Source organism: Trachinotus anak, unplaced genomic scaffold (genome assembly GCF_046630095.1).
Source record: "Trachinotus anak isolate AG129_WGS33_773 ecotype Australia unplaced genomic scaffold, CSIRO_AGI_Tana_v1 ptg000032l, whole genome shotgun sequence".
Lineage (NCBI taxonomy): Eukaryota > Metazoa > Chordata > Actinopteri > Carangiformes > Carangidae > Trachinotus > Trachinotus anak.
In genome coordinates, this window is record NW_027273883.1 from 7,351,323 (window position 1) to 7,370,432 (window position 19,110).

General features: G+C 41.7%; 1 protein-coding gene across 2 annotated transcripts in view; it reads right to left on the minus strand.

The window, feature by feature from the left end:
* Positions 1-1,394: 1,394 nt before the first annotated feature.
* Positions 1,395-19,110, minus strand: part of ago3a (argonaute RISC catalytic component 3a) — a 39,040-nt gene continuing 21,324 nt past the window's right edge. Inside the window, exons 6-19 of one of the 2 annotated variants that reach the window (XM_071469723.1) lie at positions 18,749-18,883; positions 18,472-18,559; positions 17,895-18,042; positions 17,517-17,636; positions 14,768-14,890; positions 13,782-13,915; positions 12,890-13,074; positions 12,290-12,449; positions 11,960-12,050; positions 11,525-11,719; positions 11,178-11,312; positions 10,490-10,591; positions 9,503-9,702; positions 1,395-9,336 (exon numbers count right to left, since the gene is read on the minus strand). In XM_071469723.1, the coding sequence (XP_071325824.1) occupies positions 9,228-9,336; positions 9,503-9,702; positions 10,490-10,591; positions 11,178-11,312; positions 11,525-11,719; positions 11,960-12,050; positions 12,290-12,449; positions 12,890-13,074; positions 13,782-13,915; positions 14,768-14,890; positions 17,517-17,636; positions 17,895-18,042; positions 18,472-18,559; positions 18,749-18,883 (1,925 nt within the window). In that variant the 3' untranslated portion in view covers positions 1,395-9,227. Of the gene's footprint in view, positions 9,337-9,502; positions 9,703-10,489; positions 10,592-11,177; positions 11,313-11,524; positions 11,720-11,959; positions 12,051-12,289; positions 12,450-12,889; positions 13,075-13,781; positions 13,916-14,746; positions 14,891-17,516; positions 17,637-17,894; positions 18,043-18,471; positions 18,560-18,748; positions 18,884-19,110 lie in introns of both variants that reach the window. The other variant, XM_071469722.1, reaches the window with a different exon arrangement.

The window sequence follows — 19,110 nt, forward strand, 5'->3', positions numbered from 1 at the left end:
TCTACACTGATATAAAACAGGGGACATCAGCATATCCATGCCAGAGAATGTTTGAATTGCATATGTGCTATAAAACCTTAAAGGGATTTCAGCTTATTAGACTTCTACGTTCATCTCAAGGCAACTTTGACAAGTTTTCGAAGCCCCACACTCTCACACAGGTGTTTTCAGTTATTGGGGCTGATTAAACCTCTGCTCCTGTTGACGCCGTGTGGAGCTTTGTTGGGAATTATGTGAAATCATGTACCAACAAGAATAATATAGGTGCAATTTATCATGTCCTAACAGGTGCAACGCAGCATCGGGGGAGGGGGAGACACGTCGATATCGCGTTTTGTACACGGTGACACAGTCAAAGAGGTGCAGTCAGGGGGAATAAGTGAAAGCACCTGTGTTACCATGGCTGTGTCAACAGGTGCCCATCAACATTTGACTGATCACACCCACTGGCTGTCTGACTGAATGTGGCCCACCACTTTCACTTTTCGCAGGCTGTGTGTGTACATATATGTGTGTGTTATATTTGGGCGTGTAATGAAGCCTCCTCTTTTACATGTCTGTGGCCATTGTCTCCTAACCCATCCCTGACAGTGTGCACATTAAATGCTGTTCAAGTTTCGAGTGAGCTGTTGATGCACACACTTTTCTTCCATAATTCAATGCATGAAAAAAAAAAAAAAAAAAAATGGAGGAGCTGCTCAGAGATGTAAAAAAATAAATAAATAAATCAAAATGAACTGTGGGTGGTGGGAAAACAGCTTCAAAAAAATCCTGGAAAATTAAATATTAAATCTTAGGAAAATATTTTCATGTGTTTGTGAAGTTTTAGTAGTAAATATTATACAGTATATAAATATAGCTTGACAAACAATGTCTCATGGATCATTTACAGTATAAATCCGCTAATGTTTATTTATGGACAATAAGTGCTAAAACTGAGTACCATGATGATGAAGTGTGTAGTATGTATTTGGGACACAGTGTCTATCTGCTGAACATCAACATGTCACATTGTCATTTTGAGCGTGCAGGTGTTAGCATTTAGCTCAAAGCACTGCTTGCAGGGCCGTCGTAATGTGGGTTTTTAACTTAGATTGATATTTAAGCAAGTCCAGATGAAAATGGACCACCTCCAGTCTAGGTAAATTCAGCTGGATGTGAAACACTGCTGGCCAGGAAAACCCAGAGCCAGCCAGGTCTCTGATTATATTCACATATCACTTCATAAAACTAAATGAATCAATATCTGTATTTTTTGTAGCTGTGATTGTGCCGCCTACGTGTCTCTGCCGCGACTGAGCATATTCCTAAATGTGGTTACTTTTAGTTATTTCTCATAACCTGAAAACCCCCCCGCAATTCCCCCAACATTATCTCACAAAGACCAACCAAGGTAAAGCAAAGCATTTTATTGCAAGTATTAGTCAAAGATACACTTCAAACTGAAGCAAAGCAACACTAAAAGGCCAACATCCTGTAAGAGAGAGTTACAAAAGAAAGACATTTAAAACTGAAAGGAATTGAGCTGTTGGTACAACAGAGCCGTTGCAACATAGGCTAACACAGACTGAGACATGGATCATCTGGTGGTGAAGGTTCACTGTTCAGCGTTTACATCCGTTTGCTGGTGCCTCACTCAGAGGTATCAGAGCCCAAGATCTTTAGTTTTGAAATAAGACTGACACAAGAGTGATGCTACATTTAAAAAAAAAAAAAAAAAAATGATGACAACCTGAACAATCAGCATACACAAAAAAAAAAAAAAAAAAAATCCTTGGCCACTGTCAAGTATCTGTCTTCAAAACCATTCTGTGTATACAAGGGAAAGGCGGCATCAGGAGCCTAATCTCTTTTGCAATATTTGGTTCGTAGTCGTTATTGGAATGCTAATGGGATGGAAACAGGTTAAACAATCTGATAGCCATGGGAGTAAACATTACAGTAAACATTTATTAACCAAAATTTATTTGGCTTAATGGGCAAAGGGCCTATTTGCTTTGGAACAGGACTGACAACACTCAAAAGCTCCATGTCTCTGAACCTCCGATGGGGTGAGGGACAACCAACAGAAAAAAAAAGAAAAAAAAAAAAGAAAAGAACAGCAATTCATCACATCACAATTCATCCTTGGTTCATTATACAGGCACAGGTCTCTGTAATCCAGCACTATGGGGAGCCCCCCAGGTTCCTGTCAAACTGTATCTGAATACACTGTTCTCTGGATTTGCAATTAATGACAATAGAATAACGAATAAGGTTACAACAGCACATGGAAGTGTATAAAAGGCAAATTAGCACGTTTTTTTTCCGTTTCTTCCAGAATTTATATGTTGGTATCTGAATTGTCCTGCAGCAGTAAGCACTGCTCATCTGGTTAAAACAAATGCCAAGAATTGTTTCCAAATACAGTTTGACCCAGACCTGGTTCTGTTCTGACATCAGCACAAATGGGACAGAGCAATTCTCAAAAGCTTCCACTTGTTCGTACATCAGAGTTCACTAGTTTCTGTAGCAACATTAGTGGTTTACATGAGACATGGGAAGTGATGAAGATGCCGGTTGGGGGTGTCAGGGCAGATCAAGTAGGTAGGCTTGTTTTCTTGGTGGACCACCCAACACAGGCATTGCAAAGTCACAGAGTAAGAACGCACTTAAGGCTGAGGCATGCTTTTCTTGTGGAATGAGACCTGTTCCTGCTGTAAAATAAAATGTTCTGGCACAAAAAAAAAAAAAAAAAAAAACTTGACAGGAGACAATTTAAGAGGAAAGAAGCAACGCCTACACTAAAATTTTCACCATAACCCAAAAGAATTCTACCTTTCCAACGTATTTTCTTCCTTCCCCCGCATTTTTTTTCTTCTTAAATTTTACGCTCTCCCACCTGCCCTTTACTGGCTCAGGGAATTTAAATGGCTAACGTACCAGTTAGCAGCTTGGGATGAAAAAAAAGTCAGCTATTCGACACTCAAGTCAGTGTGGTTCAGAAATGGTTCCCTTCATCAGAGATGAGCTGCAACATGTGGGGGTTGGCGTTTGGCCTTCTCAGGTGGTAAAAGAAGAGTGGAGGGTAAAGAATATTAAGAAAAGGAGGAGGTGGAGTTGACCTGAGATGATCGACCAGAACTCGTCACGCTGCTTTTTGACAAGCCAAATCCACCCCCTGCTTTTCCTCCACCTCGTACCCCCCTCCATATTGTTGTGCTTGCGTGTCTAGGAGAATAAGGCGTCAACATGGAGGGGGAGGGGCTAAAGGCCTCGTCCTCCTGGCTCCGCCCCCACCATGCTGCAATATGATGCGGAGACTCCAGCCGCTTAAACGCACTCAATAAATACACCATAAAATATTCCGCATATATATATTTCTCATATATATTTAAAGAACAACACATTTAAATAGGACAACAAAATAAAAGTCGGCTCAAGAACAATTTTTCAAAATTGGATAAGTGTTAAGACAAAACAGAGAATATTTTTTACAGTTATACTTATTTTGACTCTAAAATAGTTACTGTATAAGAATATCGCAATCAGGCATTACTCAAGCATTATATGTCATAATAAAAGCAATTTGCAGTTTTCTTTCATGTAGTATAACATATGCAGCATACCAAGGTAAGTGAGGTGCAGTGTTTTTTGAGATCTCTTGTAATAGAAAGATTTCACCCCCTGGACTGAAAAGGTACCCACAGAATTACAGACCACCCTCAGTTTTCAGTCGACACCCTACCGGCTCAAGACAGGGATACTACTGGGCACACATTCCCTCCATTAGGGACAAGACACATGGCAGGGCATTGCACTACGATGACAGAATGCCATGGGCTGTTACTAGGGCTGGGCATCGTGAGAAGAGTTTCAATACTGACACTGGTTCTGCTGATTTCATCTCTATACCTGCTGTAAAATGACATTTAGATGAAAGCACGCTTTCCTGTGCAACAGACTAAAATATTTTCCGTCACTCATGCTTTTTTGTGCCTCTTCAGAAAGATTTAGATCCTGCTCATGTTGCTTTCCTTAGTAAAAATGCCCTTTAAGAAGAAAACCTTGATTCCTCAGTGCAAAAATCTATGTAAAAAGTTCTGGACCTCTTTTTTTTTTAAACTTTGGGATGCTTCAAAATGTTGATGCCAAAAATTTTGGAGGTACTGATTCCAGGTTTTGACACCCAGCCCTAGCTGTAACAAAGTGTCGAGTGGCGGAGGGACAACCGCCACCCGAGAGCAGGCTGACTCAACCGAGCCAACAACAAAGTCACGAGAGCATGAGGCACACTTTTAATGACCGACTGCTTCGTTTGGTAACACACATCTCTTCGACTCCTCGTTTACGCTGAGGTCTGGATCCTCTCGTCCTCCTCCTGAACAGGAGGAAGAAGGGGACTGGAGGGACAGAGATCGAAACCTCTTGGCTATGTGTCTAAGTGAGAGTGGCAGTCTCTAAAGTGCTGTGCTATGTTTGTCATTCGTGGGCTGGGTTGTGTCACACCACGCTAGTGTCAGCTATGACCCCACCCACCCACCCGCCCCAAACGCACATTCTACTGTACCAACGACACCATTGGTCCAAGACACTAAATGCACTAGAAAGCGAAAGCTCAACCACAACCATATACTTGGCATAATATTCTGTTTCTATGTAGGCTTAATGTCTAGATACACGAGTTTGCATTGCCATCTCTATAAAATAAACGTGTACAGTGAGTGTGTGTAAAATGCAGCCATTCCTGCATTTTGTTCTTGAAAAGGAGATTCTATTTCTTTGATTTTACTTTTTTTATCTTTCAATTTACAGCACCATCAAGAGGAAAGGCACTTTCTGTGGACTTTTTTTCTCACTCCATTGCTACCTTCCACTGCAAACAGAGAGCAACCAAAATCAGGGATATTGATTGATTACTCAAAATGGAATACACCTTTACTTCCATTTAAAAAAAAGGAGACAGTGACCTTTTTGAAGTCAATTTTGTTTGTTTTTTTCCTCCCACAGACAGTGGTCACTTTGTGGGTAAGATGTTTGCTCTTCAGCTTCCATAAAAAGACTTGTCTGTATTGTTAACTATTGTAATTGAGAGCCAGAGGCCGTAGCTAGCGGCAAGCTGTCAGCTGAGTGTACCCTTTTATTTCAATCCAATCTAACAAGTCATTTTAATAGAACTAGAAAGGACAAACAAGACTTTCCCCTGCTTTACGACACAGATGTCTGCTGAGGAAAAATTGGCCAAATAAATAAATGTCTTTGTATCCCTTCAAGCGTTCACTTCCACAGACCCCAAATGGTTTTGCTCATGTTAGGTCACTTCTCTACTAGCTAATATTTGCAAAGCAGAGCTGATGACATTTCAGTTGTAAGCGAGGCAAACACATCTGCTATGTAAACATGTGTTCAACTGCCCTCAAGAGTGTAGTTCATACACAAACTGAACATCCATTACAGACAGCGGAGATAGCGAAGTTACAAATGGATTCTAATTCTCACAATCAACCTTCAGACCTGTTCAACTTCCAACATCACCTACCAAATACTGACAAAGCTATCACTGATCAGCTTTGATTCCTTCCAAACACACACATACGTGAATTAATCACAGAACCCACAATATCCCACTACATTGTCCTTCAGCTCTAATCTTTTTTACGCCTCCCAGGGGAATCGGATGGGATTGTACGGCCGTGGAATGTAGTCCTCTGGCACAGGGGAGTAAATGTTCGGGAGCAAAGGGGAAAGAGAGCAACAATAAGATTACAGGCTTTGTCACACCACAGATTTACCAGGAGGCCAACTCTTTGTATTTGTGAGTGCATGACGAGGCTCGGGTAAGGAGAGGAGTCTGAGGGAAGCAACAGTGGTTGCAATCCAACGTAAATCCCCGGAGGCTTTAACACAAAGGAATGGAGAGATACTACCCCTTGTTATGTTATTCTTTGATCACAAGTCATTAAAATGGATCATCAACACTTTCAAATAACCACTTGCCCATTCCTTTTCCACTCTCCCTCTTGATAAGGAGCAGGCGTCAGCACCAGTTGAAGTAAACCAGAGAACAATCGAGAGCAGAAGCTCAATACATCAACCGACTCTTCTTCTACACTACTGTTTGTCATCACAATAAGGATGTAATGTCTTAATACAAATCCTTTCTGAGTACAGTGTGTTAATGTTTTCCCTCTTGAGATTCTCTCTTCTACGACAAACCCTCGACTATACGAACATCTTAAAAAAAGAAAAAAGGAAAGGAAAAAAGCATTCAACATCTTGCAGCTTTTTTTTTCCAAACATCAAAGCAAGAGGCGTTTTAAGTCCACATCCCTATCAATAACAGTATGACAGTCCAAACACACATCACTAGTTTTAACAACCCCATCACTGTTCACACATACACTATACGTTATACAGTGACACAAGAACAAGTCAACAGTCTATTGCAATAATAAAACTTTGTTATTATAACTTTTTAACCATTACTTATGATACATTTATTACTAAGATTAATAATTAGACTACATTTTTTTTTCTGTTAGCAAAAATAAGTGGTGTGCATTACATAATTCAAAATGTACAAATATACTTTCGATCTGGCTTTTAAAAAGGCTTTCAGACACGAGTGATATCTTGAAGGCTCAAACCCACTGGCTTCCACACTGGAAGGCTGGACTATGAGAGGCAGTCAAATGCAACAGCGGATGTAGGACTTTACATTATACCTCACTGTCCAAGGGAACGTCTGTCAATGTACCATTTACACGTTCTCAACGCTGACCATAATTATGAGTGAAATCCTAAATCTAGAGCTCCCCGCACCAACCGTAGCAGTGGGACCTTCTCCTGTCCTTCAATGAGTGAGGTTTACCGTTTCCTACCCTACCCACCTGCTCACGTACAGTCTCGTAAAGAGGTTCAGCTTCAGATTCTAATTCAGAATGAGTAGCACCACGCCTGTGTTCAGTCCCAAAACACATGCTTCTTTTAGTGCAGATAACTTTTAAAAACACCCCCCCCCCCCCGGACGGGCTCCAGGTTGTCAGCAGCACGGAGGAGCTAAGTGGTGACTGCGACGCGTTTAAAATCAACAGTCAGCTGTACTTCTGCTGCAAGTGATGGTCACCCACTCGACTCCTCGGCTCTGTTCTGAAGCCAGTCCCAACTTCGGGCCGGTTACATGGACAGGAATTAAACCTAGTCCTGGACTTGGATGTCTACTGAAAGAAAGAGTTTATTGAAAGAATGAGCTCATAACCGGGCTGACTCCATGCCCATGAACCCGGCCCGTTAGGTACAAACACACTGTAGCAGCTGGATCCATATCTGGTGAATATTAAGCAAAAGACAACTCGGCCTGCTTTGCTTGAATGCTGCTCTGAAGCAAAGCCAACAGCTAACACTGCTGTATAGGCAAACATAATAAATATATTGATCTTAGGATGATTTGAATGAGATGTATAGAAAAGTCAGTAGACGGTTGTTGAGAAGAATAAGAGGCATCAGGTGAAACTTTCTTGCTTCAAACTATCTTTTGCTGTCCATTAGTTGGAATATGCTTTTTGATTCCTTTACCCACTGAAACAGGATCCCTATAACAGGTTATGCAGCTTCTGACCATTAAACACTTAAACTTCCACCAGGCACTTGAATACTACCTCTTTATGGCCTTTAGACTCCACTTTGCTGCTGTCAGGTGAAAAGCTTTGTTCTCCAAAATGAGTAATTCTAAGGAATTAAGAAAATCAGCCTCATTGGCAAACTGATAATCAGGAATTCTGAAATTATGCCCATTGATGATAAAACATCCTCAAACCAAAGAGGCGCATAAAATCTTTCAATTCAAGTAAAAACATGAAAAATCACCAAAACTGCAGTTGCACCGTTTTTGCCCAATAGCAAGGGCAAACTCATAAAACATTCTGATCAATCATCTCGCAGAGGAGGAACACATGAAAGTGCCTTCTTGCAAGTGGCAAACCTTTCTCCTATTGAGGACCCTCACCGTCAAATGAAATGTGTAACTGTTCTTTTGGGTTGTACAAGTCCCCTAAAATCCTCTTCCCTTCGTTCAACTGATTATTGCACTAGAGGAAACCATCGACGTGATCTCTGTTTAACCACCGTCTCAAACTGAAGAGAGGGAAATGTGAGATAAAGCACTGAGGGAAATGAATGCATGACGAGTACTAAGATTAAAAACATAAGATTACATGTTTAAGTGATTAAAAAAAAAAGTTAGTCATAAAATATTTCACATAATGTAGAAGCAAAAATAACAACCAGAATCAAATAACAGTGTTATACTTTAAATAAAATTCATAGATGGCTGCAATTGAGCAATTGATATATCAGCCAATATAAACTGCCCCCGTTTAAATGTGACAGCGGACTGCTAAAGATAAATCAAAACTGATCTGAAACCTTACAAGACAACAACATCAACTTGTTGTGACTTTAAGGGGGCATTTATACCTCGTTGCCAACAGGTGGCAGTGTGCTCAAAGGAACGTGTTGCTCCATACATGTAACTGGTGATTTCATACACTAGTGAAAAGTGACAGAACAGAGGAGACAAGAGGAAAAAGGAAAAATAAAAGTGGCAACTCAGAGGACCTCTGGTCCAATGAAACAACTATATTCCAAAAGAAATCAAACACCACTGACTGACTCCAGAGTCTGACCCTTCCTTCTCTGCTCCCTCGTTTCAAACACTGGGGAGAATCAACAACAAACTACAGTAAAACCGACAGAATGTAAAAGTGCTGCTGCTCAAACTGACTTGAGGTACTGTAGATGGCAAAGGAGCAGATTAGTGGATCATAAAGACAGACTGTGCCAAAGGAGGGGAAAAGTAAAAACAAACAAGAAAAACACCCACTAGGCCAAGAGTAAAGGAGACAGACAGGAGAAAACAGATAGGAGGGGCAATGACTAGGGGGCCTGATGAGGGTGAAAATAAACTAGTTGGCTGGTTTAATATTGCATAATAGTGCTGAGTTTCTCTCTTGTTTGTTTTTAAAGCAGCGTTTGCATCCTCAGTCCAGTGTGGGGGTGCCTCCTCCCCTCCCTCCTCCCTGCTTTCCTCTGCACAGTGTCAGGTCCGGATTGACTAGGCGTGTGGGGGGGCGGGACTTGCACCTATGAGGACTCCTTGACTGGCAAGCCAGGCGTGCATGGTTGCGTCTGTGTGTGTTTGTGTGTGTGTGTGTTAAGGGTGGCAATGATTGGGGGAGGGTTGGTGTAGCTCAGGCGAAGTACATGGTCCTCAGGGTGTCGTGGTGAATCTGAACAGCTTTGGCCAGCGCCTGTGGGTCCCGACCGTTACTCTGACCAGACACATGGCTGCCCTCAGCGCTGCAGAGTGGACAGGAGAGAAGCAGTTACGATGGATAACAAACAATAATGGCAGGTGTACAAGAAAATTTGATACAGTCTGCAAGTGGTACAAGAAACAGCCTCTGTGAAAAGACACGCACTGAGTCTATAGAGAAGGAACTGTTGGTTACTCTTCTCTCCTTACCTGTCATGTTCTTTGTCCACCAGATGGTAGCGGGCGCGGAAAGCCACCAGGTGGGCGTAGTAGGCTGGCGCAGGGATGGAGACTGAGCGGGTACAGCGCACGTACGTGTGGCACAACTGGTAGGTGAGCAGCTGGAACTCATCAGCGGTAAAACAATTGTCATCCCACAGTACATGGTAGTGGGAGGGCCGACTGGTGCCCTGGAGGAGAACAATTAAATGACACAATTATATTATTATTAGGCTCAAGATTCTGTGCTTCATTTCCATTTTATTACAATTGGCGAGCTTGCAAAAAACAATGTATACACTGTACACATACCATTACGGTGCCTTATGGACAAGAACAATGACAGCGCCTTTGGTGATAGAGGAGTTAAAGATGCGAACAAGCAGGAATGTGCTGTTGCAGAACTTGGCTGTTCTAGTTCTAATACTTTTCTGTCTGAAAAGGAAGGAAGCTAAAAAGATGGCTGGCAGGTTGAGAGGAGCCTTGTAGAATCTCACATCCCCTTCTCTGTTGTCTAATGTTGTAAATTTCTGTAAGGGATGCTGGCATATGATTTTGGAAGCAGATTGGAACATTTTGTGCAGCTGTTCCCTGTTTTGTGCTGAAATGTTTCTATCCCACACAGTCATTGCAGAAGTGAGGGTGCTTTGCATCATACTTTCCCATGATCTAGAAAACTTTTTCAGTTGTCTTGAAAAGAAAAGTATTTTTAAAACACCTGAAAATGATCAAAAGAGTTCACAAATAAATTTTGGCAGGGGGAAATCTCCAGTTCCTGAGGCTCTATAACAAGATATAAATTCTTTACTCTCGTGTCCATTTGATTTCTGAATTCTGTTCACTATCTGTTTGAAACGATGCATGGCTCTGCAAAAGCTGAAAGTCTCCTGACGTTAGGGTTTTAGTGGAGGAGAGTGTGATGAAACGCTGCTGTAAAAGGAAGCAGGCTGGGTAGAGAAGACAAGAGGCTGGTCTGACCTGTATTCCAGCGTGACTGCAGAGGTAAAAGTCAAATTCGTAGGGATGCGTGATGTCCGTATCCACGGTAGTACCAGCAGGAATGTTTCCACTACGTCCAACCTGACAAAAGCAAAGTTAAGGTCAGTAAATCCCTGCTAATGCCCTTTGACTGTTCTGTTGCACCATCAAAACAAAAATGACCAGAACAGAAATTGAAAGATGCAGGGAGAGAACAACAGAAAACAAAGCTTTTAAAGCATTAAATGAGGTTAGGAAGTAAAAATTCTAACCGTTGAAAAAACAACTAGTTGATGGAGCGACCAAGGCAAAGGTTTAACAAGTGCTCCCAACCAACCAATTAAAAGCTTAATGGCCCAGAGCGCATAATGCTCCGTATGAGAGTGCATGCACTGAAAATAAGGTTGTTGCTAGCTGAGTCTTACTCTAGGGGCCTTGAGTACCACTCCAGAGCTCTCTGTTTGCACTGGGCCCTAATTCTTTAATCGAATGTAATTACAGGGGTTAGGAGGGTGAATAGACCAACTGACAACACAAGGTAATTAAGGAGGCCCATTTTGAGTACTTAACATGCTGGCACGGAACATAAAAGATCATAGAATAAAACATAAAACACTGTGCTGACTTTAATGTGTACCATCGCTGTGTCATACAAAACGTATGTGTGTGTATGTGTGTGGGGACTCACTCTTTCATTGCGGTCAGCACAGAAGAGGCGTGTATGGTGGCGTTTTTGCACAACAATGTAAGTGATGCCTGGCTGGTACTCCTTCTCCAGGCTGATACAGGCCTCACGAATGGCCAGCAGCTCATAATACAGCACCTGAGGAAGCCGGAAAAGATTCACATCCTCGCACACACGTTCTCACCAGTATCCATCAGCTCCAGAGCCAAAAACATTACCTAAACATACTGATTCTATCAAAACATCTAGATTGACTCATAAACAGAGCAAGGAGAATTCTGCCACCAGCTTCCTCGCTCTGACTGCGACCAATCTTTTTTATGAAAGAAGTAAATAAAGTAAGCGCTGACCTGTCTGAACTGGCCTTCTGAAACTCCATCCCTGTAGAAAATGATCCTGGTGGGCTTGTAGCGGGTAGACTTGTAGAACTGGATGAGCAACTCCCGCACCATGGAGGCCAAGTCTTGGATGACCTCCTGCCTGGGCCTCTGGACCCGCACAGTAGCACAGTACCTGCTGGGATGGGCATCCATACTGCCTACCACCTGGACGAGAGAGAGAGAGAGAGAGAGAGAGAGAGAGAGAGAGAGAGAGAGAGAGAGAGAGAGAGAGAGAGAGAGAGAGAGAAGCAGAAGTAGCATGAGTGAGGGGTGTCTGTGATAGATTGCAGGGGGAGATGGAGGAGTGCAGGAAGGAGTAAGAGAGACGACAGCTCAGACAGAAATGTCAGTCAAGAGAGGATGTCAAGTGGAAATGAAGAAAAAATAAAAAATAAAAAAACTTACTGCTGCAATTGAAGGCTTCTTCCCATCTCCAGCAGGTGGATGCGTAACATCTGCTCCCAAGAAGATAACTGGCTGCTGAAACACTGAGGGTCTGTCGATCAAGAAACACAGCAAAGACATTAATTATACTGACAATGTCTTCTTGCATGGTAGCCATACCATGGCATCTGTGCAAATATCACCAGGACAAATTCTCCTGTATGTGACAGATATTTAAATACTAACACAAAACTTAAGATTTCTTTGAACAACTGAAGTCATTAGAAGCCAATTTTAAACAAGCGTTACTGGGGCATTGCCATTCATGAGGAGAGGGAGAGCGTGACCGACCGTTGGTGAGGCACCAGGATGTTGTTGATGCCTCCCAGCTTCACATTGATCTTGAGGCAGAGGTTGGAGAGGGTCTGAGGTGACGTCTTCACCACGTTCTTCACCTGAACACACTGGGTGGCCATGCCCAAGAGGGTGTCTCCCACACGCTTTACCTCCGCTATGAGCATTTAAAAATGTGAGCATCAAAAAAATGTAAACATATTTAAATTTTTTTAAATATGTCAACCTTCATCTCCAAAATGGAGCTTTAGGAAACAGTGGAATACTATTCAAGTCATGCTAAGCTTTAAAAATAAATGTCAAAGAAATTCGAACATTGTTAAGTAAAGCAGATATGAAAGCAGTCAAACATGTTGAGATTTGAGACTTTCTCAGGCTCTCAGTCTGAGAAAAACATACAAAACATTAAAATTATATAATACTTTTTTTTAATAGAGTGTGCAGCACACTCACTGACAATACATTTGGGAAGCCAAGGAGGAGGCTGAGTGCACCAGCACTCAGTCCCAGAGTAGCATTAGTGTTTCCACACAGTCTTGACCACAAGCATATCTCTGGACTCTAATATAATATTTATTTTTTTAGCTTTTTCCTAACCGTAGACAGGAGTCTTTCCCGGCAGAATGACGATGATGAGCTGAAGTCCGGCGTAGGTGTTCTTCAGGTGTCTGAACATGGGCTCCACACTGTCCGCTCCCTGGGCGTATTTACAGAAACATGGCTGGCCTTGGATAGGCATCCCAGCATCCTTTGAGATTTTACGTAGCTGGTCTGTAAAACCCCTACATGAGGAAGCAAAGATTAAACAGTCAGGAGAATGATGCTGGAAAAGCTGGACGCTTGTGCCCTCTGTGGTTCAGCTTGGAAAAATCAATGTGAGCAAACAGTATAAATCCTGTACAACAGGTTCAATGGCTTTGATAAAAGTTTTAAATGTATGTATTTAATCATTTACCCATTTTTATTATCCAAAAATCAAACTTAACATGTCTACAGTAATGTTGTTTAGTCAGGTCACATAACCCCTGCAGTTTAGAAATCTTGCCTGAGTGTTTGAAATTCCAGCTTGAGTTGTTGTACAGGTATTGCATTTTCCCATGAAGGTGTTAAAATCTTCTTTTTGACTTTTTTGATACAATACTAGGTTTTAGGGTAGTTTCCTTAATATGAATAAAATAAAATCATAACACTGGCTGTAGAAACACCATCATCATCTGCAAACTGCTGAGATAAGAGATGCAGCCATTTTTTTTAGTTATCATTTGAAATTGAAATAGTCAGTTCATACCCACTTACAAGTTATGGAGACAAAAATATCATCTCCAACATCATTACAATGAGAGAGGCACTGGTAAGTGATTTGAATGTTAATAAATGTCTTTCAAACTATCATGAATACACTCGTCACTGTATGCACAGTGATAACAGAATCTATGAGGACTGTTTGAAAATGTTAAAGGAAAAAAAAAACATTAGTGAATGGTCATACTTTAGGATTTCTTCCCGACACTGCCTCTGTGTGGCGAAGCAGGCGATGGCCCACATCTTGATCTCCACCCCGGTGTGGAACTGCTTCCCTCTCATGTCCCACACCCCGTGGCTGGGCGTGGCTACAGTGCGGTTCTGAAACAACATCGCAGTCTCACCACATATACTCATGATTATGTGGGCAAACACTCACATTCATACTGCCCATACAGACTCAGGCCTGAGTAGGCAGAAACTCAAGTGTGCACGCACTCACATACACACACTTTTATCACACACTCTTCATTCACACCAAAATGTATTAACACTCTCCCTCTTTTCTTTTTTAACACAAGTTCACTCTGGGGAAAAAAAAACACTCCAAGAAACATGCATTTGCAAAAAGGCTCAGTTTTCACCTGAGAAACATTTAACATTTTCAAGAGAAATAACCAAATATCATGAAGTGGTTTTGATGTGAACCTGTGTGTGATGCACAGTGCGATGGACTCTGTGGTATGTAAGATGTGCGTCATGCTGAGCGTGGTGTACATAATGGCATGATAGTTCTCTGTAATACACACATGAAATGTATGATACTAAAGGTGTGTCTCCTCAGAGAAGATAAACAGACAGATGTTAATAAACACTGTGGTTCAGTCTCAACAAGATCTTGAACCCACCTCTTATTAAGTTTAATAAGGAAAATTGACAGAACACAAATTTAACAAATTATGATTTAGGTATTCTTTTTTATCAAACTAATGATAAAGAAATTTCCTTTATTTACTTTTCATTTTTAAGGTGGACTCAAAGTTTGCAACATTGAGACTCAACCACAAAAAATAAGCCAAAAAGACTGACACCATGAAGTTCAAACAGAAGCCAGTGAGTTAGTTCCCCTCAGAGACAGTGGAGTAAAGACTGAGGAAGGGGAGAGCGTGTCAGACAAACAGAGAGAATGGGCGTGATTTAAAGGAAGGGTACCATAAAGTGCTCTGTGCTCACCCTGCCGCCGTACTGCAGCATGGGGGCGGGTAGCACTCGCCCCGTCACGTGGGCCATCTCGTCGCGCACCTTGAACTGGAATTCCTGCACAAATGGATCTGCCTCGTAGTTGGCACTACGCACCTGCAAGAAAGCACGGTGGGAAAAATGAACACAGTGTCAGGCTAAGACAGTTAATAACAGCATGAGTAAAGACCCCTGCAGTGGTGAAAGGTTACAGTATAGAGTCATGTGTTCTGCTGGACCTTCCTTCACCTGATCACTCGAGGCTTGCTCTGGTTACAGGAGTTTGGCATTATTGGAAAAAGGGTTATTTGCTTTCTTGCCAGGAGTTAGATGGTAGCACTCTCATATCTGTCCATTAGTATCAGGTCACAGCCAGCTGCTGGTTAGCTTAGCTTAGCATAAAGGCTGGAAGCAGCGGGAAAGAGTTATCTTTGCTCAGTCTGTGTGTAACAAAATATTTTTGCGGGAACCTTGAAGGCACATTAATTAATATTTATATATCATTTGATTTTTCCTTTCTCCATGGACCCTGGAAGTTGGTGAAGTTGTGCCAGAAACCTTACTCTGCTTGCTAATCTAAGATAAACAGCTTCTGGCTGCAATGGTATACAGTATTTAAAAGACACAAGAGACTGGTATTGATCTTCTCATCTAACTCTCTGTAAGAAAGCAAGTGAGCCCCAAAAGTCAAACTGTTCCTTTAAGCACCACAGCTAAATTTGATTGAGCTGGTGTGAATTACCAGTGTAGATCAGTATTTCTCAGGTATTGTTTCTCTTAAGTATGGGGCCAAAGTGCAGCAGTAGTTCAGTGATATGATTTCATATGATTTCTACTGTGCTGTGCCAAGTGCCTACGATTTTTCAACCTATGCTTGTTACCCTAATGAGCCATTGCTTTCCTGTATTCTTTGGTGTACATATGGGTATTAGTTTTCTTTTATATTTTCATTTCTTTTTTTTTTTAAAATTATTTAGTTTGTCTTTTGCAGTTTGCATTTTCATTGTTTTCATTATTGTCTAGTATGTTGGTGGACAGGAAAAATGAAAAGACAAATTGGTGACATGACACAGAATGTCGGGTGTCAGCACCCTAATCCAACATGACTGCAAACACAGGGTACATGATCAGCCCAGCCAGCGAGATATCCACGCATATTATAGAATTCATTATGTAGTTCTGACAGACACAGCTTATCTGCTTGTTTTATCCTTTTCTGCCTCTCTGCCTCTGCTATTCCACCCACACTGCCTTGTCAGTTTCGAGCAACAGTGCATCTAAATGAAAACACCACCACAGTGATGTCTACAATGATTTCCTGTGAGCGAGTCCAGTCATTTTAGTCCTGAAGAGATGTGAAGAGATGGGGAGATGTGGTAATACACTAACAGGTACCCAATGTGCATCGCTAATCTGATGGTGGCCAGAGGCAGTCAGTGTACAGTCTGTCAGTCTCTCCATTAGCAATACACTGCCGATATTGCAGCAGCCTCACACACATTAAAGTCGTTACGACTCCTGCATTTTGTTGAACCTACGTAGACCTGCCTTGTAATTGTGAAATGCAATGGACAAGCAAGCAGACATGCCTCCGTTAACGATATAAAATGAGAGTCCTGATGAGGTGATTACAACACAAGCAATTTGATATGATGATGATCTGCATGGCAGTCAGCTGCTGACAAGCCCAGCTACATGGACATTTCATAAAACCGTTGTGGTTTGCTGCCCAGATGGAACATCCTGAAATCAACATTAATGGCTGCACATTAAAGTGTTCTATATGGTCGATCTAAGATTTTATTATATCATACATCCTTTCTAGATACAGGGACTTTATTGCCCTGAAATTAGCCTCCAGGGTAGCATTATGTCTTGGGCTCTGTCCATACCTGCCTCCTTCACTAGGACTGGCAGACCATGTCCCTTAACAATGGCTTTGACTTTTGACCTCTATAATCTAAAGTTAATCTAAACCCACAGCATGAAATGATGCTCTGCTGCATAAACACATTTCAATGGAAAAATCAGGACAGAATCAGGATAAAAATTTTATACACTAATGGTATCGTTTTTCTGTGTTTTTTGCCACTCACTATATTTAAACATCTGCAAATAAAACACCTAACAGGACCGTTTCTAAATATATAATAGAGAAAGAACATGTTTTTTATTTCACAGGTCCATGAATTCCAATTTATTTCCAATTCTTAATCCCCTAAGAAATTCCCTGGAAAGAACCATAGAATTTGGTACTTATTACAGGTAAATTAGAGATCAGTTGCCACACTTCCAGTTATTTGTAAATGCTAAATTAGCATAACCTTGAGATTTTTAATCAGAGGACATCAGGTGAGCTTAACAACGCATAATGTGAGATGTGTCCACAAACATACAAGTCAGCATATATGAAGAATAAAGTTTACAATAATAAATGGATAGGTAATAATAGTAATAACTGTAATAACTGTGGTTTAAATTGAGCAAATGCAAAATAATGCAATAAACTCAACACAACTAATTCAACTAATTGAAATAACAGCCTCAGAACTTTGTCTTTACTTTTCCTGTGAGTATTACCAAACTAGATCTCTCCAGGAAACTTTCAAGAAATAATTTGGAAATAACAAACCTGTTAGATAAAGTGTTACCAATATCACTTCATGCCATTTGAATATTTAAACATGGTGTCTGAGACACTGCTAGAGGAGACCTTGATTCAGCAGGTGTCTCTACAACTCACCAGCCTGCTGATCTCCTCCTGCCTGTCAGGTGCAGAGCGAGCTGTGGCTTTGATCATGGTGGAGGTCTGATTATCTGTCAGCTTCTTGATGCATCGTTGACCAGCTACAATGTTACACACCTGCCAGGAAACAAAAGCAAAAGTTTGAGCAACGCTGGGGACATGCATTTTTAATCATTTTCGTTGTTATTTAGCCAGCAGAAGATTTTCTGGGAAAAAAACTTTTTTTCTTCAGCTGCCCTGCTTAATATTTATACAGGTGACACATAGGCACACCTGGGAGCTGCCCTGTAAACCGCAGATTCCATCATGTTTGCAGTTATGTTTAATATAAGAGCTCATAACAAAGAGGAATAACTGAGAAATGTTTTGTCTCACCTCCAGGGGCAGGTAGGTGTGTTTTTGCTCCTGGCCCACCTGTAGACAGGGCAAATGTGGGTACTTAAGCTGCAGGTTGTACTTCTCCCTGAAGTACTGGGCTACAGTACGCTCTACAGTCTGACCATTTTCCAACTGCAGAGGGAACCTACAGAGGAAAAAAAAGCATTCTGTGTCAATACCCAGCCTTACACCCATCTACCGTTAAAGCTCACTATCACTGAATAAATACCATATCACCATAGCATTCTAACTGCTACATGGGACATTGCCACAGATATGGACCAATCCTTTTGCCTGTATCGTGATGTAAAAGCAATTTTAAAAGGAATATACAAAACAAGGTATTCCACTCTGGATGATAAACACTGAAGATCAGCAGCAGCAACACAGCTACCTCACTAATAAATGACTAATTTTGACCGCATAGTTGTCGGATGAGTCAGCCATTATCTGGTTTGTTTGGTGGTGAACTGGTGATCACATCCTCTGTGGTCTGTGTTCCCCCGCTCCCAACCTATCCACACACTCCACCCAGAGTCTCCTGCTCCCTCTCCCACCCAGAAGGCTGACTCACGTTTGATGGCTGGCAGGCCGACGGGTCACGTTGCAGACGCGGTACTTCCTCCGCATGGTTCCACAGTGCGTCACCTCCACCTTCAAACCTGGTGATTAATATGAAGTGTTGGGAGTAGGATTAAGAGTGTGTCTCTATGTGACCGGCTGTGACATGTGCTTTCCCTGTTCCCTGTTCAAACTGTGTCTATCAGCACACATGAAAGATTTGTATTCATCTGTTTTATCTCTTTCTCACAAGCAGGTACACTTGGTACCCCACCCCAAGCTGGCTTCACCTTTGATTTCTTTGGTGAATTTGACCCGGTGTGAGTCTGTGAGAGGGCGAGGCTGCTCATCTATGTTGTGGATGTCCAGCACTTCACACATGAACTGGATGACAGGCTGGGCCTTGTAGAAAGCGGTGGCAGACACTGCAAGATAGAGCAAGGATGAGAGTCATTTAACACACACAAACAAACCACTGAATAACAACAACTTGATTCTGTAATGTAACAATGTTACATCACTGGCTGCAGTTACATCTAAGATAAATACTTTAATGGCATTACATAGGTAACTTGGCATTAAACAACACTCAGCCTGTAAGGGAAAAATCAAAGGCCAATTAGGCCATTAGACCAATTTGGAGTAGAACGTT